This window comes from Uloborus diversus, chromosome 6 (genome assembly GCF_026930045.1).
Source record: "Uloborus diversus isolate 005 chromosome 6, Udiv.v.3.1, whole genome shotgun sequence".
Lineage (NCBI taxonomy): Eukaryota > Metazoa > Arthropoda > Arachnida > Araneae > Uloboridae > Uloborus > Uloborus diversus.
In genome coordinates this window covers 44,665,347-44,687,756 of record NC_072736.1, presented here as the reverse complement: position 1 = coordinate 44,687,756, position 22,410 = coordinate 44,665,347, and the positions used below count along the sequence as shown (strand labels likewise).

Sequence of the window (22,410 nt, the reverse complement as noted above, 5' to 3'; positions counted from 1 at the left end):
GTTTCAGGAAAGGTAAATCCTGTACTACTAATTTATTGCATTTCTACGACAAGGTTACCTCAGCTTTAGATAACAAAAAATGTGTGGATGTTGTTTATATTGATTTTCAAAAAGCTTTTGACAAGGTACCGCATGTTGCTCTTCTCAGCAAGTTAGCTGACATTGGAATAGGAGGAAAAACTTTACTTTGGGTTAGAAATTGGCTTACTGGTAGGAAGCAAAGAGTAGTTGTGAGAGGAAATCATTCTAATTGGAGTGATGTTTTAAGTGGGGTTCCTCAGGGATCAGTTTTAGGGCCTCTTTTGTTTATTATATTTATGAATGACATCAATGATAATATTTCTGGAAGCATGAATTGTTTTGCTGACGATGTAAAAGTTATGGGGATTGTCGAAAATGAAGAACAAGTAAAACAGCTGCAAGAGGATTTAGATCATATTACTAAGTGGGCAGATAAATGGGGTATGGCAGTTAATGTAGGGAAATGTCAAGTGCTACACTTAGGTCATGGAAATAAGCGTATGAGATATCGTTTACAGGGTTCAGTCATAAATCAGGCAGAAAATGTTATGGATCTGGGTGTCTTTATAAATCAGGACTTCAAGTTTAGTCAACAGTGCAGTATTGCTAGTAACAAAGCCAACAAAATGCTTGGGTTCATCAATAGATCTATTTCAAACAAATCTAAGAAAGTTCTTCTGCCTTTATATAGGAGTTTAGTAAGACCTCATTTGGAGTATGCTGTTCAGTTTTGGTCGCCTTATCTGAAGAAAGATATTTTTGTATTGGAAAGGGTTCAAAGAAGGGTAACTAAATTAGTAAGGGGACTCTCAGATTTAGATTATGATACCAGACTTAATAGGCTTAACATGTATAGCCTGGAGCAAAGGAGAGTCAGAGGGGACATGATTCAGTTATTTAAATTTATCAAAATGAAAGATGTAAATGGATTAAATTTTTGCGGGGAAAGCAGGACAAGGGGTCATTGTTTTAAGCTATTTAAATCTCAGGCTAACTTGGAAATCAGGAAAAACTACTACTTTAGCAGGGTCGTGGGCACTTGGAATAGCTTACCGGAAGAGGTGGTAATGAGCAAGGGAGTGGATAGCTTTAGAGGGCCATTGATCTTCATTGGGGACTAATTAATTGACTAGGACCAGCCTAGCTGGGCCCAGTGCCTGTTGCTGGTCGTCACATTTGTATTTGTATTTGTATTTGTATCTTTTGGCAGATCTGTTTCTTTTTTCATTCCAACATTGAGGGCTCTTTCGGGTACTTGAGGGGTGTGTCATTGCTTTTATAGAAAGGGTGTACTCCTAAAAAAATTCTCAGTAAAATTTTTCCACCATCTTTTCCAATCAAAAAGAGAAGAGTTATCACCTATGCCTAGCCAAGCTCATCAGGGACGCCAACTTGCAAAAATTACTGAGGGGGGCCACTAGCACAGTCAGAAAAACCTTCTGGAGGGGTTTTTTGATCAAAAGTACCATAAGAAAAGAAGGCCTAGCGGACTTCCTTCGGAAAATTTTCAGATGTTTTTACCTATAAAATGCCTTTTTATATTTTCTGATCTGTGTAGCTTGCATCAACCAGCAATACATGACATAGCATTATCAAGAATCTAAAAATTGGTATATACAACTTTTTTGGTTCAACTACACCAAATCACTTGTCTTAAAGGCATTTTTACTGTTATATTTTGTAGTAAGTCATGCAATGGACATATATAGCTTGTAGCTATAAAAATAAAACTAACTTTTGAAGGTCACCAAACAAGGACGCCTATATGCAAAATTTTAAGGGGGGTGGGGGCTCAGATATTTTCCTCATAGAAACTGATTTCAGTACAGATTAGAGTTATTAAAATTTGACATTTTTAATAACTTATTCATTAATTGCTGGGTCATTCCACGTCAAATCAACCACAAAACTGGGATTTTAACACCTACCATCTCGGAATTTGATCAAACTTGGTATACTTTATCCCTTTATGGTTACAAGCAACCCCTAATTTTTTTTCTTTCAGTATCAATGCATTTTGATTTTATAGCCTTTTGAAATTTGGCAATTTTACATTTTTTGTCATTTTTAAGACACTCAATCTGAGATGTTGTTTACAAAAAAAAAAATTATTTCTTGGTAACTAATGCTATAATCTTTTTGAAAATTTTTACACAAAATAGAAAGACTTTGAACATGTTGATAAAAAATATCTTAAAAATCTTAGGTTGCACAAAATTTTTTTAAAAAATTAGAAAATTGAAAATTTTGATTTTTTTTTCAAAAAAAGATGTTGGCAAAAATCTGAATTTCAACAAGAGGGTCAGCTTTAAAAATCATGATTTTTTTTAAAAAATGATCATGAATATGTACTCTAATTTATCCAATGAAAAACATTAGGGGACTTTAAGGGAATGACGTAACTCGCAACTTTTCCTCAATTACTGGGACAATAAAATTTTAATTCCTAAAAATTTTCTGTCTATATCACTTATACTTATTAATGTTTAACATGCACATTATGAAAATTAATTCCAATAAATGAATTTTCTATTCTTTTTGTTTTCTTTCTTTGAAAAAACATAATAAAATCAAAAATAGATTTGGATATCTTGTGAGGAATAAATACATAATTGTTGAAAAGAGATAAAAGCTTCTTGTTAGTCAGGTCTGCAAAAGATAACAAGTCCTGATCACACTTGTTTAGAAAACAAGTAATGGTGCCTTCTTTCTCTACACGCCTCCCATTGGGTACATTTTATCCTACCCTATCAGAATTGCACTAACAGCACAGAGTGGTTGCTGACTCCCCTGGATAAAAGATAGAATTATCCAAAAGAGCTTTTCTAAAATTTTGAGAAAAGATCAATATGATAGAATGAATTGAACAAGAATAGCAATCGGATGTTGACTTATAGGAGTTCTAACAAAATGTGTGTCAAGTTAGAAAGGTTTTCAGCCATTGAAGTTAGCATTAGGCCAACCCTAAGAAAAATAAATGTTGAGTTACCTGGATTATCAGTGTCCAGTTACTGAAGTTTCACTGTATTTAAACTGGAATATATATAAGGTTTATAAATCATTTGTACAAAAAAAAGTGGCTTAAAAGAACATACTGCCCTTGATAAAACTAATGCAGCAGTTGAAAGAGGAATTGAGAAAAAGAAAGGGCCTTTTAAATAAAAAGTATTTAACAATCTCAGTCATAATATAACTAACTATAAATGTAAACCATACAGCTTGCTGATCAGCTGTCATCAGCAAGCGTTTAATACCAGCTGTTCCTTTATGGGAGCTAGTAAAGCAACCATAAAGTTAGGAAGGTGACAGGCAAATATATTAAAAAGAAAACAAAATATCTAAAAAAATTACGGTGAAGTGTAAAATAAAAATACCTCTCATTTGTACAAATGCCAGGTTATTAGGATCCATTTATAATCATAGAAACACTCAAGATAACAAAACACACTTTCAGGGTCAAATGAGATTGTTGCAAAGCCTTAATGGTAACCATTTTAAACTCATACCCAATAAATTGCTATATTAAACCAAAACTTTTCTGGGTTATTCCATTTAATCAGACATAAACAAATCCAAGTTTCAGTTTGATATTGCATTAGATTAATGAAACAAGTTAAAAGCTCGGAGCTGGTATTTATAGGATTTTTAATACTTTGTATAAATTGCCTAATTATATATCAGAATTAGATGAAAAGAAGTTTTAATTTCTATGTTGCCCTAAGTTTAACAATAATTTTTAGTATGTATAAACTGTTGTAGGAAAATTTTGAATTTCACGATATCTTATTTCTACTGTTTATTATTAATTAATTTAATTAATTATTTTCAATTAAAAAACCTTGAGTATTTAAATGTTTCATTTAAGTTCAAACACCAATGTATTTCAATATTTAAATTTTCTTTAACACATTGACTGCGTCGTCGACAGCCTATATATGGACTCCCTGCGTTAAGCAAATTATTTGAAACAATTTGAAGGAAAACAGTTTTATTGGACTTTTCCATGAATAATACAGCATACAAAACAAATTCTATATTTTTTTTTCTAGAAATTTTCAAGACTGTGATATTTTTCAAAAGGGACAGCACATAAGGTTGGTTTGGACGCACATGTTTTGCATTGATAACGCGATTCTTCTCGAATGTTCAGAGAATGGCAGACGACGAATTTTCCTACATATACTTACATATGTAAGACATATATTTACATTTGTTCATTTTACGTTTTTATTTACTCCACAGACTACAGCACAAAAAACTCGCACTCTATCTCGTTTGATCGTGCTATAGTTATGCGCATGCCTGCTTGCATCAGAAAATGTTTTCACAGCAAATGCAGTAGTGGCTTCATCTTGTGTTTTCCTTTTGAACTTTGTCTAAATGTTCGTCTATGCGCGGCAGAACAGCCAGGAAAGCCAATGGAACCCGCTGAAAAAATATAGCTACTTGTTGGCTGGAGGACGAGTTATCTCGTCCCTAGCAGTCAATGTGCTAATGGGATTATTAACTTAGTTTGTAATATTGCGATCAACTTTTTTTCATTTATCAAAACAGAGGGCAGGGGGCAGAACCCCTCAAAGTCCCCTAAAAATTTTCATTTTATATGTTTATTTTCATGAACACATGTTAATGATCATTAAAAGATCTATATAAATTATTTTAATTTAGACCCTCATGGCAAAATTTTAAAATTTTGACTATCATTTTTTTTAATAAAAAAATTTAAAAATTTTCAGTTTGTTATTTTTTTTTAAATTGCTGAATATAAATTTAGAATTTTGACATTTTTTTTTTCTGAAATACTTTAAATTTTAAAATATAATATAAAAATTTTTGAAATTTTTTTATCTTTCGTTATTGAGAATTTTTTTTTTTTTTTTGCAAACAGCTTCTGTTCATTCTCAGAGAACTCTAAATGACAACTAACGCAAAATTGCAAAACTTTGAAGGGTCAAAAAATAAAAACTATTTTTAATAGAGAAGAAATATTTTAGGAGGTACTTAGGACTATGAAAAGTAGAAGAATACAAAATTTCATTGAAATCTGAGATGGTGGGTGTTGGGGTGTGGTTGAACTGACATGGAATGACCCTGCTGGAGAAGAAATGTTTTAACATTTTTGCAGAGAAAAATGTACTAAAAGCAAGGAAGTTCTAATTTCAAAGGGGAGGGGGGGCTTGAGCCCCTCCTTGCTCCCCCCCCCTCCTCATGGGCACCCTTGTCACAAAACTTTCCTCTCATATTTGATGCAATAGTCTGGGCATCCAAGGATATCTTTTAGTAAATTAAATAGTCTTTGCCTCGATATCTGGAATTTCTGAAAGGTCTGCAAACTCCTTAGGGCTTTACAATGTTCTCCGACACTAATCAAGTAAACAAACTCCTCCTCAAGTAAAGCACTGGCAGGCAGCTTCCTCTAAAAAACACACAAAATTATTGGGGGGAGGCGGTCCGAGTCCCCTCAAGCCCCACAGTGTCCGTTATAGTGAAGTTCATCTATTATCATATGGGAGGTCACTGAAAATGCAGGTATATTTCAGTTTTTGTAGGTTAAAATACATTGTCATTGCTTTTGATATGTTTCAATTAATAGGTAAGAAAGCTCTTTTAATTTCCCGCAATAGCATTACTACACAAGACACTTACTGTATAATGTTTTCCATGGTTCCCTTGAACCTGTCGATAGCTAGGTATAAGGGCACTTATCATTTTCTTTCAGAACTTGTTACTGTTTGTTAAATATATTTGTACAACTTTTTCTATGCATTGCAAACCTGTTTTAGAAGGGAAAAAAAAACAGTACAAAAGTTTACAACATGGAAAAAATCAACTGTAACAAAACAGATAAGATTTGAAACATTCATTAAATTCTTATTTAGCAATTGTCGCAAAAAAAAAAAGACTTTAGTAATGTTATTTCTTAGAATTGAATTCACTTAAAAAATCCAGAACTTGATTGCCATTCTCAATGTTTATACAGATGTAGCTAGAGTAATTGAAAATTAATTTTGTATCGCTTCAGTTCAATAATACAATTATAATATGACACTACATTAGAAATAACAGGGCGGTTTTTAAAAATTTTTGACACATACTCGGGACATAAATATATGTAACAATAAGATAACTTCGTCACGAAACTTACAACAAACGTTTGAAGTCACAACTGAATTTGTAACGCATTACATTTTTCAAATAAATTTCTGCTTCCGAATAAAAATAGTTCAAAACACGAAAATCAAAAATGAGCAACTGCGTTTGTAAACTTATTTCGTGTTGAGATGTTAGAAGGAGTTTGACATAAACGAATTTTTTTGGTTTTTCATCGAACATTTTTACGAGCTAAATCATGTGGAATAAGGCAAAAACATCAAAAAACTTTAAAAAAAATTAATTCTTACACAGATTTTCTCACAAAAGTAAGAACTTTAGAGCGAAAATTCATGTTGAAATAAAGTAAAATCGTTAAAATCTATAATTTGAAAAATGGCAACGTCCACTTCCATTTTAGCAGACGAATTTTCATTAAAAAATTTGCGACGCGTCACTGTCGCTTGTCGGCGTTTAGGCGTAGTTCTGATTGCTGTTTAGTTTTGTCAATGGTTCTGCCTGTTACGGTACCGTAACGTACCCCTATACAGTTTTTTCATTTCAACGCATCTTTATTTCAACTCGATTTTAGAAACATGAAGTCATTCATATTTCTTCTTGCCTTCTTAAGCCTATTTTTAGGAGATGCTTATGTTGAATCTAAAAAGGAAGCTCAAACTTTAGGCGAAAGAGTGCAAGAACTTTCGGAGATGTCGTCAAAACGAACTATTATTCGACTAACTGGTGAAAAATTTCGCCAGTTCATCAAAGCAACTCCCAGAAATTATTCATTTATAGTTATGTTAACAGCTCTTTCGTCTCATCGGCAATGCATGGTATGCAGACACGCGCATGATGAATTTCAGCTCGTAGCCAATTCTTGGCGTTATACTCAAATCAATGCAAATAGGTTATTTTTTGGAATGGTAGATTTTGATGAAGGCCCTGATGTATTTAATTCTTTAGGTATGAACTCTGCCCCAGTATTCATGCATTTTCCTGAGAAAGGTAAACCAAAGAAAGGTGACCAAATGGACATACAGCGAATTGGTTTCCAAGCAGAAACCATAGCTAGATGGATATCGGAAAGAACCGATATCACAATACGTATATTCAGACCTCCTAACTATTCAGGCACAATAGCTTTGGCTATACTAATTACTTTGATAGGTGCTCTTTTGTACATGAGAAGGAATAATTTAGATTTCTTATATAATAAAACTTCCTGGGGCTTAGCAGCGCTGTGCATTATTTTTGCAATGACTTCTGGTCAAATGTGGAATCACATTCGTGGTCCTCCTTTCATGCATCGTACTTCCAGAGGAACCATCAGTTACATTCATGCAAGCAGTAGTGGACAATTTATTGTGGAAACGTATATTGTGATAATACTGAATGCTGCTATAACTCTGGGAATGATTCTACTAAATGAAGCGGCAGTTCCTAGAGGCGATTCCAAGAAGCGGAAAATTATGGCTGTAATTGGAATGGTCATTTTTGTGGTATTTTTCAGTCTAATACTATCAGTATTTAGAATGAAAGCTCAAGGGTATCCATATAGTTTCCTATTCAAGTAAAGAAGAGTACATTAATTTTATGATATTAGCTAAACGGTAAATGAGACTTAGTAAATAACTCACTGTAGTGAGTAAAGAACAAAAACTATTTTTCACTGAAGATTATGGTATCACATTTCAAAGCATCAGCATTAGACCCAACAAAATTGTATAATTTTGGTTTAAGATAGAAAAACTGCATCATATTCTTATAAAAACAAATGTTTTCTAAATTTGAGTAAAACTTTCATTCTGTTTCATTTTGTTGCCCGTTGTACGTTGAAATATTACATCTTATTAAAGATTTTATTTGGAATGCAATGGTGTTATTTATTTATTTATTTTTTTTATTTATATACTTCCATGTTTCTATTAGAACCATAAACCTTTTAATATTTTGTAATGTGGAAAAAATTCCACCATAAGACTCATCCCTACTAGCAAAACTTCTTGCATCAACCTTGACAGATCTTGATATTATACTGACGGCGACAATATTGATGTGTTTCATACTGCAAAAAGATTAAAAAGCAATATTGCCGTAACAATACATATGCAACATTGCATTCATCTTAAAATACCAATATTGATATTACCTTACAATATCAGCATTGCATACGTATTGATTTCATGCTGTCGCAATCAAAGCAATTAGTATGCAATAGAACAGGTGAACCTTCGTTGATACTTGCGCATGCGCACAGTTTTTATACCAGCATCCCTTGCATTGTTGGCATTTTATCTTCCTCCTTCGAACTTCCATACATTTGTGAATGACTGATGACTGCATTCATTTATTAATATAGTACTAGACAAGCCATATCGCTTTATCCCGAGGGTTTTGTCCCTAGACTTTGAAAGGATATGCAGCCCAGAATTTCGTATTATCATTTCAATCTCACAAGTAAGATTAATTTTAATCAATGATTATTTATGTTGTTCTTTAAGATAAATTCATATGTTCTGTCCAGGGGATATTTTCAATGCTGACATCCATTTGGAAATGTACTTTATTGTATTTATTTATTGCTACCTTTACTCTTTAATATGCTATAAAAACTTCCGCAATTATTCGTAACTAGGCATTTTATGTCTTTATAATACAATGAGAAGCATGGATTTAAAAAATAAGTCAAGTATTACGCAAAATGAAGAAATTTTTATTTTTTAAATTAAATTGCGAGTACTATTAATATCTCTATATGAGTTTCCGATCAGATGTCAACTTTAAGAAAATATTCTTAGGATAGAAAACTAATCTGTCTTGAAGAATAACAGAAATTATTAAAGAATGAAATTTAATTCTAGAGTTTGAAGTAAAAATAACACAAATAAATAGATAAAACACCTTGCAAACGTACTGATTTCACACTGTCATGTCAATGTATCCTGACATTTTCCTGTCATATCAATACGTATGCAAGATTACAAAAGCAAGATCATCTTGCCTGGACCTTGATTTCATGCTGTCGTGACAACATCTTGATATTATCCTGTTATATCAATTTGTATGCAGGATTACAAAAGCAGCCTACCTTGATATATTCCTGATATTATGCTGCATGCACCTTGTCAGTCAATATTGTGGCAGCCTGCTGATAGCATAAATGGAGTAACATAACTATACTGTGGCAGCATTAATGTAAGATGATTTTTCTTGCACATCAACCTTTATGCAATACGGAAGCAAGATATTTTGCTTTCTCGGATTTTACTCAAGTATTCATTTGAGTATTTAATCCGGTTTTAAATGAATGTTTGAAAAGTAAAACTGATTGAAACTTTCTTTTCAATCCCTCCTGGGGCTCAAAATTAACTGATCGGATAGACTGAGAACGCAAAATACGAATTTTGGTGGTTCATGGGACCGGTGAAGTCTTATTTGTTTCTTTTCTGTGATTTGTACTTTTAAAAAGCCTTGAAAACTGCTTGAAATAAAGTTTGATTTTCCAAGTGATTAGAAAACAGGCTCTCCAATGTCTTTTGGCAACATAATTAAAATTAGTGTGGAGCAATCGTCCAGATGAGCAGCAACAATGATTTGTCCAGTTATGTAAAGTACAGGTTGGAGAATTCGTCAAGTGAAAACGGTACAAATAGGCATTTAGACAATTGTGTCTTGTTAAAAATCGGAGGAGAATTCAGGGTACAGTAGGACTTCTCACTTTTTTACAGGGTTTGCACTCAGTAGCCTGAGAAGCAACATGACAAAACCTAAGGAAAGCGGCAGACGCTATAGCAGATTTAGCGTTACCCAGGTTACATCTCTCTTCAATTTTATTTACGTACTATGGAAATCCAATTTTTTCAGAAAAATAAGGTTGTTTTGGAAAACATTTTTTCTTTAAAAGACTGTGGTCAAATTTGTGCACTTTAAGACTTCCACTTAACTGAACATTAAATAAAGATCTTATTTTTGGAAACTTGTTAGCATCTAGCTTGCACTTAGCCAAAACTTGTATGCAGTCAAGCCCGGATCTACATACCCACAATGTGGGAGGGTGGAAAGAAATGCCACTTAGGGGCCATGGCCACTAGTGGCAAAGCAATCCAGTATAGACAGTTAGGGGCCTTGCTGATGTTTTGCAGAAGGGGCTCAAAACTTATAGATCTGGGCCTGTATGCAGTGTTTGGGATTCTAATCTTGCATATTGTAAATTCCTTAACTATTTTCAAAAAATGGAAGCTATTTTAACATATGCTACTTTAAATCTGCTTACTTCATTCTTTATTTCAAGTGAAAAATTATTTTCTTTCAATTTGAAGTTATTAAATACTTGACCACAGTAATCAGCAAGATTGTTTGCCGAACCTGCAGCTTTACATGGAGGTACTCTTGATTTACATGTGGCAAAATACTATGCATCAGATGCTAAACTGTTGTGGATATTACACATTCAAAAACCATGGCTCGTATAAAGCGAACAAACATTGGGAAAATATTTCATTGTGTATTTCACAGCACATCATTATGACGCATAGGTTGGGATCGAAGGTTTTTGCATTATACAGATCATTTCACAATTTCTAAAATAATCTCCAGTATTGATCTGGTAGATATTGCCAATCCAGAGGAGATAGGGTTACAGATAGACACACAGGTTTTTATACAGTCAAACCTGTGTGTCTCAAATACAGAATATTTCGAATTTCTTTAATTTCTCAGAAATTTTGACTAATTTCCCCTGTTTTTCTCGAATACTTCACCTGCAATCAGAAGTGGATACAGGGGAGGTCATGCCCCTCCCCCAAGTACTTGAATGCTAGCTTGAAAAAATTAAAAAATTGATCAATACTTGAAACCGTAAGTAGATACAAGGAGGGGAAGGGGGTCCTGACCCCCCCCCCCATGAAAATCTACAAAAATACTTTGTAATCTGTTTCAAGGTTCATTTCATTTGAGTAGTGAAAATGACTGCTTGAAAAAAAAAAGAAAAGCCAGACCAGAACCATAATAAGAAACAGTATATAATTCTTGATTTCCTTTTTTTTAAGAGGAGGAGGGGATTAACTGTCACTTTTCTATTTATAGCATATGTATTTAAAATATGGTAGACAGTAAAAATAGCTTTTCTTGAGACAGTTAGTCTGCGGTGCCGGGTTCAGGAGCTAGTATAATGAAAAGTAATAAAGAAGTGTCTGACACCAGTTCATATTTTATGCAACAAATATAATCAACGATAGTTTTTGTAAAACCATATCCAAAGCTTCAGGCATCGCTTCCATCGATAAAACATTAGAGTATGTAATTTTTTTTAAAAAAATATAAAGTCTCTGTAGATTGTAATTTCTGTTGTAATTTTTAGATAGAAATTTGTTGTAAATAGCTTATTTAGGATTTAATATCGTGCAAGAAATGTAAAATTTGAGTGCCGTCATGTTAGAGCAAAATTGCATTATACAAACGTTCTCGTAAACTAACCCACTGTAATAGATGGAAACCCTGTTGAAAAAGCTGCATTTGTTAGAAAAGAACTACATATAACGGGTTCCCAATTTTTTCCGACTCACAGCACCCTTTGATGAATTAAAATTTTTTCACAGCACCCTAATCTATTTCAATTATACATGCAGATTGAAAATATGGACAGCTCATGGCACATCCTTGCCCCATCTTGGGGCAACCCAAGGTGAGTGCCGGGGCAGCCACTTTGGGAACCCCTGACCTATAACAAAAATGAAGCATTCGGGAGACAAAGCAGTGTAGTCTTTTCTTTTTTGGACTGTTGAAAAAACTGATGGACCCAAAACTGATGGAAACATATCTGGAGTTCCTGTATCAAATTTCAGTTAGATTTACGACGCATTTTTAACAATTATTTTAAGTGACCTTATTTTTCTGCATTCAAGATGGATGTGTCGAGCATCATGCAAATTTCTAATCTAAGATGGGTATGTGTCAAGTATTATGCAAATATTGAATCAACCTGGGGTTTTGTGATCCGAAATTTCCGAAAACTTTTGAGTTCTTGTTTTTGAAAATTTCCGGCCAACATTATAAACTGAAAAATTATTTTAAAAGAAAACTTTTTAAATGATTTCTGTAAGCATATTTGAAGAGCTTTTATGATTTCAATGATTTTTGTTTGTATATTTGAAGAGTTTTTATAGGGGGGATTGTATAAGAAAATTTTTGAACGTAAGACTACGCTCTTGAGGATGACCCCCACCCCCCCCCTAAAATGAAATCCTGTATCTGCCCCTGTCTGCCATTCTTCGATTTCTCAAAATTCAAACTTTGTTGCTATGTTTATTTAAAGAGCCCCCTTCAGGGCCATAGCTAGGCAATGGCCTATTAAATGGTGTCTTTGATAATGCTAAAGAAAGGATGAAATTCAGAACATTCCCCACAATTTTCCTAACTTGAAGTTCTGAAAATGCAATTTCAGCCCGCTTTTAGAGATGTTAAAGAGAAAGATAGTTGAAGTTTGGAGGTTTCCCCCAGGAGATTTTTTGAAAGTAAAATTCTAAAATCGCAATTGTAGGATTTATTTGCTGATATTAGTGGAAGGGATTTCCTATGGAATTTTTTTGGAATTGGAAGCTCTAAGAATATGATGGTGGCCCGCTGTTGATAATGTAAGGGGGAAGGATGGAGTTAAAAGGGCTGGGACAGATTGCACATGAACTTCCAAATTTTGAAACATGTCAATTCAGTTTGAAACTAGACACGCGAGCGGGAACGAAATTAGACTTAACAGGGCCCTAAGCTATTTCAAGTATGGGGCCCCTTTTGTAGTTTAAACAACTTTTCTCTCGGTGGTGTATTAATTTTTTTATTTTTGTCCCTTTACTATGTTTGTCTCTTTCCTCTAATCACATACAGCAATATGTTTACTTTGTTAATTGTGTTTTAGTGTTTTCCCCAATGTTCTGTTTGGATTGACCTGAAGAGGGGCAATGGCATCAAGAGAGTGACTCAGGACTCCCCTTTAAGTGGAGTGTAGAATATTCCCAATTGTCGGGGGGCCCGGGGGTTTTTCCCCTGAAGGAAATTTTGAAAAACAGACATAAAATTCTGCATTTGGAAGCTGTATAAGACGTAGTTGGAACTACAAAAATATCAGCACAGAAATAAGCAAACAAAACCTTTTTAAAGTTATATACGCTTTTGAAAATTAAGATAACACACAGTAAAAATAGTTTTTGATTCGATAAATCAATGACACTTGTTGACAGAGAGAGAGCGCGGGAAATGCACTGTTATTTGCTCACATTGGCTTTTGGTACAATTAGTTTTTAATCACCTCTCCAACCCATCAACAAATACAAAAAGGAATTAAATATAAAATGTTCAATAGTAAAAAAGCTTTAAAATAAATGGTGTACAGTTTTAGAAAATATGTAACAAGAGAGTAACATACTTCCCATTTGAACAATTCATGTTGAACATTTGATAAGAAATAAAATTAGAGCCCAATTTGCTTAGGATTTTCAAAGATTTATCTAATTATTTTCTAAGACTCTTAATCAATTAAAAGTATTTAACGCACTTCATTGGTACTTTTCAGTCTCTGATATTTTGGTACTTGATTGTAAATTTTTACAGTTCAGTTCTAATTTTGTAAGAAAAGCTGTTTTAAATTTAAAAGAAAAAAAACTATAAATTCGTTATGACAATAACTTTGCTTCAATTGCAAGTGGGGCAAAAAACGAAAAGGAATAGAGGTAGTATATTTTTTTTTCTGTGCTAAACAGATTGACAATATGTAGAAGAAGTAAGCTAAAAGCAAGCAATAACAAAAGAATTTCCAAAATACTGCATTCAGAATTATATGAATAGCAAGATATGAAACATGCGAGTCACAAAAATTTGTAATATGTTTCAGAAATGTGAGAACCATGGTTTCTACATTTTTGGTTCAGGATGTAGCGAGGAGCAGAATCTGACATATGATGACTTTGGCATTCGTTCTCCCTACCCCCTCCCATTTGTGGTTTGTAGCTTCACTTTTCCAAATTTTCAAAGTTTTCAAGCACTAAAAACCGGGAAAAATTTTCAAGTACTTTTCTTTTTCTGGAACAAATTGTGCTAATTTCCGGGAGTTAGTAAGTTTAAGGAGGGGTTCCCTAACAAAGGGGGGGGGGCCATAAGCTGTTAGCTTGCTTAGCTTGTACATAAATCCAGGCCTGCACGTAAGGCTCAATGGATATTTTCTAATGCGAAAGCTGGTGTCAAGAATGAAAAAACTGCTAGAATTTCTGGGAAGTAGGAAAAGGCCTTTTAACTGGCTTAGATGAGTGTCGGATTTTTTTTTGTTCAGATAGTGTCTTAACAGCAGATTATTGCTTAAAAATAAAGATACTTAAACATGTCGGATTCAGTCTGAAGATGACAACAAAGAAACTGTATAGAGTACACAGATATCCCAAAACTCACTATAAAGTATGCTAGAAAACAATTGAAACTCTTGAAAACTTTCTGGAATCCCTAGAAGGTATTAGTCGATGGATTTACCATCTTTGCCAAATTAAACAGAATTGCTGATCAAACAAACTTCTTTAAGTTTTTTTATTACAGTATGCATAATTTAGGGTTATGTTGTACATGAATGAACGGGTATAAAAGAACAAATCCTTAAAATGAACAAGTTAGACGATCTCCTAAAAAATGAACGACTGTTCTTTTGAACGGTGAACAGTTTGGAACATTGTATTGATGCACTTGTGATAAAATGGCATTTTTTTAAAATCACAATAAGAATCACCTTTTTAACTCTAAATCAATTGCAAATTGCCTTTTTCTTAACACAATATAATACATTCATTTCAAATTTTTTTTTTCTGCTTTAGTCATTATTTTTCTTTATCCATTGTGTTCATTTGCATTTTTTTCAATGCTTCCATTAGTAGTATTTTGTGTAACTTGTTTAGGCTACTAATAAAATGTTTGGACTATCCAGTTCCTATCTCACGCACCTGTTAACCCCTTCTCACGCTTTCTGCCAACAAAACTATTTCTAAGAGAATTTCTATTTGCGACAAACAGGTTCAACTATAGTATATGTAATACTTAGGATGGCCCCTCTTAACACTAAATAGGCATAAGCATTATTTGCAAATGCACTTTGATCATGGTATTTTAAATAATTAATTTTTACTTTTCTGAAATGTTAGGAAGGTAAACATATGGTACATGAAATTCACAGAACGTTTAAACATTGAAAGAGGAAAATGTTACATAAACAAATTTTAATCAGTAAAATTTATGAATTTTACACTATAAAGATTTCAGTTTATTACAAATGACTGATATGACATCAGGATGTACAAAACAATTGATAACATTTTCAATAGAAGTCTTGTTGTAGGAACTGTCTTTCTCTTGGCTATTTTCATAAAAAATATCTGTAAAAGGAACCGGTTTCAGCAATTCAATGCAATTATGCTTTAAAATATTATTATAAGAATGTGTGGAATGAATATTACTTTCCTTGGAAACTTTTATCGATTTTACTAAATGTACATCTGGCTCCTCCTTAGAAGAACTATTATATTGGTTCTGTTGCTTAGTTTCTTCTAAAGCAGAAGTCATGTAGTCGATAGTCTTGTCAGTTGATAATAATTCCTGGGCAAATAAATAAAGGGAAAAAAATCATCATAAGCACTTTTGGAGAAGAGAATTTTAGTTAGAATGTTGCATAGAAAGAAACTGAAAGATTTTTATACAAAAAGATTTCTGTTGTGCCCCCATTTGATTCAAAATTTATAAATTAAAGTGGTAAGAGTATGAACAACATATTCATTCATATCATTTCTGAAAAAAAAAAAAAATTGCAAATGGGCAAAAGGAGTTGCAGAGGAAATTTAAAGTTAATCTTAAATTTCACAGGCAAAATGAAAAAAAGGATCACTTTAAAAAAAAGAGCATTTAAGGTTAAAAAAAATTGGCCAGTTGAGATCCCTTATATAGATGTCATAATTTGATTGATTAATTTATGATAAAATAATTACTGCACTGGACAAAGAAGCTTAAATTTCTTGCTTGTGTCATCAAAAATATTAAAGAAATTATTAGTTTATACTTAAGGGCATGTAAATTATGCAAAGATGCATCTTTTATAACTTATTTCTCTTTTTATGGAAAGATACCACACTATGCATAGAGTCAAAAGGAAAAGATGTAACTTCAAAGGGAAAAGCAAACAACGAGGGTTTCTCTGGTTCTGGAATTGTGAAAGCTGTTACAAGAATAACATTTCTCAAATGCTATTTTTTGGAAGTTAGAATTTCAAAAACCTTTTTATTGTTTGAAATAAACGCACTGAAAACTAAACACAATTTAAAAAATAAAAACAATAAACAATTACAATTACTTTACTAGCTAAAAAGTTAAGATGTGCATTGGTATATACATACATTGTCACCAAATGATGAATCTGATTCTTAAAAAATTGCAAAATGGCATCCATGCACCAAATTGTATAAAATTTACATATACACCTGTGGATTGAATTACTAATATTATATATACTTGATATTGAGAAAACTATATAGAAAAAATAAATTATTTTTCTGCATAATTACCTCCTTCAGATTTAACCAACACTCTCCTTCTGGTTCATACATAGAAATAAAATTATTCATCAAAATTCGTATTACACTTTCTTCAAGTCTCGATTCTCGATCAGAGTCCTTAAAAACAGTCAACATACTTATTATTTTAACCTTTTACAAATGCATACATGCAAACACAAGTGCAGCCAGAAATGCCCTCTGCAGAAGTTTTTTTTGATCATGCATAAACTACTGTATTAGAAAATGCATTTATGTTAAAACCAATGGCTCTGTGTGGGGGTGTTTTCACCCACAAAAGCCCCCCCCCCCCCTTTTGCTGCGCCACTGCCTACAAGAGTAAAAATTATTTTGATGTTATTTTTACAAGCTTATCACTTCCTCCATTTTTGAAATAGAGCTTTCAATTATTTTTATTTATTTATTTTTTTACAATGCCATAAATTTTAAACAATATTTAACTTGTGTAATTCTTTTTTTCTTTCTACAGATGTTTCTAACTTTTTGACATAAAATGATAATGTTCAACTAATAGCACACCCAGAATTTCCTTCTAGAGGGTTTTTGTGATCAAAATAGTCTTTACATGTGTAAAAACTAGTGTATAAAAACTTAACTCAATTAATTCAGTAACAGAGTAATTAAGTCAGCTGTTTCAAGTGGATTTTATTTTTCCTGCTGTCTGAAGCATTAAACACACACACAACTGTATTCAAATACATATTTTTAACATTTTATATAAACTTGAACAAAAAGTTTTAATTTATTTGTACATCTATTTTCTGGTGAATTGCATACTTGCACCTTTTTTTAAAAAATTTAATTTAGTTTAAGAATGAAAAGTTAGGATGAAGATTTTAAGACAGGATACTTTGAACTCGAGTCACCTTTTCCGTATTTGTATAGACTTTTTAAAACATCTAATTTAAATTTCACTGAATAGACCAAGTTTTAAGATTAATGCTTCTCTTACACTTTAATAATCTGTAAAAAAATCACAATAAACTAAAATGAGATTCAAGATAACATCGACAATCATTAAAACAATAGAAATGGCAAAAATATTGAGAGTTTTAGTTTTGCTATGCATTTACAAAACACATTATGAGGCAGTGAGAAGCAAAGGGATGTAAGTGGACATTTTCAAGTTTTGAGTAATACACATAAAAAGTTCTGGTCTTAAATAGGCTTTAATTGAATTTTTTTTTCCAAATCATGATATACAGCACCACCTACCAGTTCTATTTGCTATCTCTTATCCCAAAACAGAGGAGAGGTTCAATTACTATTTGTGTACTGGTTATCTCCAAATTTTTAATTTTGGCCCTTACATCCCCTTGCTTATCATTGTCTCATATGTGTATTGTATGTATGTTATACAATACACATATAATATTACATATGTTCATTTTCTTTTAGTGTTTAGTTCAAGGACTGACATAATTGCCAAAGATTCCCCCTTTGCATTAGAGCAGATGTGCAAGTATGATTGATAAATAATTAGATATTAACAAAACATCAGAAATTTCAAACCAAAATTTTGCATGAATAGTGCATACCAATTTTAACCATGCATTGATACTAATTGTAGTATCTAAACTCTCCACAAAATGCCACCATTTTTTTGGAACAAATAATACATCCCCTGGGTTAAGAACTGCAACATATGGATGAGACTCCTACAAAAAATAAAAGTAATTAAAATATGACTAAAAGAATGCATTTTGTGGAATAAGTTAACATTTACAAATGGGAATGAAGTTATTATTACAGAGCAACCAATATTTAGCAACTACTTAGTACTTAGCCCCAGGGAATGATTTTGTCAGAGGAGGGGGGGGGGTAGGGTTACATCAAAACTTTTCAGTCTAATTTGTTTGTTAATGTCAACATTTTTTTTAGCTTCCTAGTAATATTTCATAAATCATATAAATTAACAAATCATGTAACATTGACTGCTTTACGCATCTACAATGAATTTAATTAATTTTTACATTAGGACAACATTTTAAATCATAACAACAAAATAAAGTCATCTCCCTCACTGCTTTTTTTAAAAATAAAATAGAAATTAAATGTATTTCAATTGCTTTTTGGTAAAATAAGAATTCAAGCAATGGTAACTTCAACTGCAGCATTTACAGCTTACATTGAAATGACCCCTGTTTTATTAGTTGTAAAAAAAAGAAAAGGATTTTCTTACAAAACACTACAAAAGTAGACTTAAATTTAAAGCCAATTTTAATTTTCTTCAAGGAGAGGAAGGGGGAAAAAAGTGTGATACAGTGGAACCTTGATAGCTCGATACCCCAAGGGAGCATGAAAATATATCGACTTTAGTGGATGTCAAATTACTGAGGTTCCATGATGTTAATTTCTAAAGAGTTTCTGCATTAATTACTTACTAATGCTTAACATTTGCATTATGAAAATTACTCAAATTATTATTATTAAATGAATTTTCTTTTCGTTCTTTTTTTTTTTTTTTTGAAAAGTACATAATACAAATACAAGTGTGATGACCAGCAACAAGCTCTGGGACCAACTAGCTGATCCTAGTCAGTTTATAAGTCCCCAATGAAGATTAATGGCCCTCTTAAAGCTATCCACCCCCTTGCTCATTACCATCTCTTCCAGTAAGCTGTTCCAAGTGCCACGACCCTACTAAAGAAGTAATTTTTCCTAATTTCCAGGTTAGCCTGAGATTTGAAAAGCTTAGAACAATGTCCCCTTGTCTTGCTTTCCGTGAGAAAATTTAACCCGTTAACATCTTTTATTTTGATAAATTTAAACAACAGAATTATGTTCCCTCTGGCTCTCCTTTGCTCCAGGCTATACATATTAAGCCTATTAAGTCTGTTATTATAGTCTAAATGTGAAAGTCTTCTTAGTAGTCTAGTAACTCTTCTTTCAACCCTTTCCAACACAGAAATATCTTTCTTGAGATAAGGAGAACAAAACTGAACAGCATACTCCAAATGAGGTCTTACTAAACTCCTATATAACAACAGAAGAACCTTCTTAGATTTGTTTGAAATAGATCTATTGATAAACCTAAGCATTCTGTTGGCTTTGTTACTTGCAATGCTGCACTGTTGACTAAACTTGAAATCCTGATTTATTAAGATACCCAGATCAATAACGTTTTCTGCCTAATGACTGAATCCTGTAAATAATAACTTGTACATGTATTTCCATGACCTAAGTGTAGCACTTGACACTTCCTTACATTAACTGCCATACCCCACTTATCCGCCCACTTAGTAATATGATCTAAATCCTCTTGAAGCTGTTTTGCTTCCTCATTCCCTACAATCCCCATAACTTTTACATCATCGGCAAAACATTTAATGTTTCCAGAAATATTTTCATCAATGTCATTCATAAAAATAATATACAGAAGAGGTCCTAAAACTGATCCCTGAGGAATCCCGCTCAAAACATCACTCTATTTAGAATGATTTCCTCTCACAACTACTTTTTGTTTTCTTCCAGTCAGCCAATTCCTAACCAAAAGTAAGGTTTTTCCTCCTATTCCTATATTAGCTAGTGTGCTTAGAAGAGCAATATGCGGTACCTTATCAAAAGCTTTTTGAAAATGTAATATTCCCAGTCTTAGGAAGAACATGGATTCGACATTTGAAGATAAATTTATCCGATATTGATAAAAGTAATAAAATTGAAGAAATTCCTGTTAATGAAATTGATGTTTCAAATGTAGTAAATAGCATCATAAATCAATTTCCTACAGTGTTTGAACAAAAAATTGGGAAAATTCCAGACTTTACTTGCTTATTAAAACTTCGAGAAAATTCAAAACCTGTATTTTTTAAAGCCCGCGATGTCCCTTTTGCCTTACGCGAGAAAGTTAACGAGGAACTTAAAAATCTAGAACACGATCACATAATAACGAAAGTGGATTGTAGCGATTGGGGTTCACCACTTGTTGTTATACCCAAGTCCGACGGTGGTGTTCGCTTGTGTGTGGACTATAAAGTGGCCGTAAATCCTCAATTGAAAGATGCACATTATCCAATACCAAAAATAGAAGAAATATTAAGTAGTCTAAGAAACTCTAAATTTTTTTGTACACTCGATCTCTTCAAAGCTTATTTGCATGTAGTCGTTGACGATGAAAGTAAAGTAATTCAAACAATTTCTATGCATCAAGGAACTTATCAAATCAATCGTTTATCTTTCGGTATCAAGTCAGCTCCAAGTGAATTCCATAGAATTTTGGACCAAATATTGATGGGTCTTCAGGGAATTGCAACATATTTCGATGATATAATAATCCACGGAGAAACTCTCTCCGAGTGTCGCGATCGGTTGATTGCATGCTTAGAACGTTTACAAAAGTACAATTTACATGTAAATAGCTCAAAATGTCATTTTTTCAAAAATAAGATTTCATATTTAGGATATGTGATTGAGCAAAACAAAATCTCAAAGTGTCCCTTGAAAACGGAAGCAATAATTCACGCACCTCGACCGAAAAATGTGGAAGAATTGAAACGCTTTTTAGGTATGGTTACCTACTATTCCAAATTTTTGCCAAATGCATCATCTATTACTTATCCGCTAAGACATTTACTAAAGAAAAATGTAAAATTCCACTGGTCTGCTAATTGTGAAGCCGCGTTCATCAAATTGAAAAATGAAATATCAAGTGACCGAGTTTTAATGCCGTACCACCCAAATTTGCCTATCACGGTCTCATGCGATGCAAGTCCAACCGGCATAGCTGGAGTTTTATCGCACATGGTGAAAGGTGCCGAGAAGCCAGTTTCATTTGCATCAAGATCTCTAACAGCAGCAGAACAGAACTACAGCCAATTGGACAGAGAAGCTTTGGCTATTAAATTTGCAGTTCAAAAATTTCACAATTATATTTTTGGAAGAGAATTTACATTGATTACTGACAACCGTCCTTTATATAGAATTTTTCATCATGATAGTCATATACCCTCAATGACATCATCCCGTTTACTTCGATATGCAGCATTCCTGAGTGAGTACCAGTACAAAGTCAAACATAAAAGAAGTGAAGAAAACCAGAATGTTGATTACCTTTCTAGGGCACCATTGAAGCTAAAAGATCCAAACGTTCTACAAGAAGACGATATTATTCACTGGCAAACTATAAATCAAATTTCTACTTCTTCAATTACATATGAGGTAATTTCTAAAGAGACAGACAATGACCCAGAACTGTCAGCACTGAAAGAAGAACTCTCATCAGGCAGCTGTAATGATCCTGAATATTCTTTACAAGACGGCATAATTTTCAAAAGACACAGAGTTTACATTCCAGAGAAACTTCGGGCAGATATCCTGAAAGAGCTCCATCACACCCATTTGGGTATTGTCAAGATGAAAAATTTAGCAAGAAGATATTGCTATTGGAAGAAAATTGATCGAGACATCGAGCATCTAGTCTGAGAATGCAGAAGTTGCGCAGAAGTGAAGGACAATCCTGGAAAAATATCGAATCATCACTGGGAAGAGCCTTCGTCCAATTTTGAACGAATACATATCGACTACGCTGGACCTTTCTTAGGATATAATTTTCTAATAGTAATGGATGCAAAATCAAAATGGCCTGAAATCAAGATTCAAAAAAGCACTCCATCTAGTGATTCTACAATATGTTTGTTAAAGGATATTTTTAGTGTTCATGGACTACCTCAAGTACTTGTCTCCGATAACGCAAGTATTTTTAAAAGCA

At 32.9% G+C, this 22,410-nt stretch overlaps 3 protein-coding genes across 3 annotated transcripts in view; 1 reads left to right on the top strand and 2 right to left on the bottom strand.

Moving 5' to 3' along the window:
* Positions 1-6,297, bottom strand: part of LOC129225231 (sorting nexin-24-like) — a 46,742-nt gene extending 40,445 nt beyond the window's left edge. The window contains exons 1-2 of the mRNA XM_054859806.1: positions 6,167-6,297; positions 5,668-5,795 (exon numbers count right to left, since the gene is read on the bottom strand). Coding sequence (XP_054715781.1) covers positions 5,668-5,730 — 63 coding nt within the window. The 5' untranslated portion in view covers positions 5,731-5,795; positions 6,167-6,297. The remainder of the gene's footprint in view (positions 1-5,667; positions 5,796-6,166) is intronic.
* Positions 6,298-6,540: 243 nt separating this feature from the next.
* LOC129223989 (tumor suppressor candidate 3-like) lies at positions 6,541-7,982 on the top strand. Its single transcript, XM_054858381.1, has one exon. It carries the CDS (start codon positions 6,708-6,710, stop codon positions 7,686-7,688), a length of 981 nt encoding a protein of 326 aa, XP_054714356.1. The 5' UTR covers positions 6,541-6,707; the 3' UTR covers positions 7,689-7,982.
* Positions 7,983-15,344: 7,362 nt separating this feature from the next.
* Positions 15,345-22,410, bottom strand: part of LOC129224520 (HSPB1-associated protein 1-like) — a gene marked incomplete at its 5' end in the record, with an annotated part of 29,696 nt that continues 22,630 nt past the window's right edge. The window contains 3 exon segments of the mRNA XM_054858985.1: positions 15,345-15,735; positions 16,695-16,802; positions 18,242-18,361. Of these exon segments, the coding sequence (XP_054714960.1) occupies positions 15,388-15,735; positions 16,695-16,802; positions 18,242-18,361 (576 nt within the window).

Excerpts from the sequence above, each read along its gene's own strand:
- LOC129223989 (XM_054858381.1), top strand. The coding sequence starts at position 6,708 with ATGAAGTCATTCATATTTCTTCTTGCCTTCTTAAGCCTATTTTTAGGA.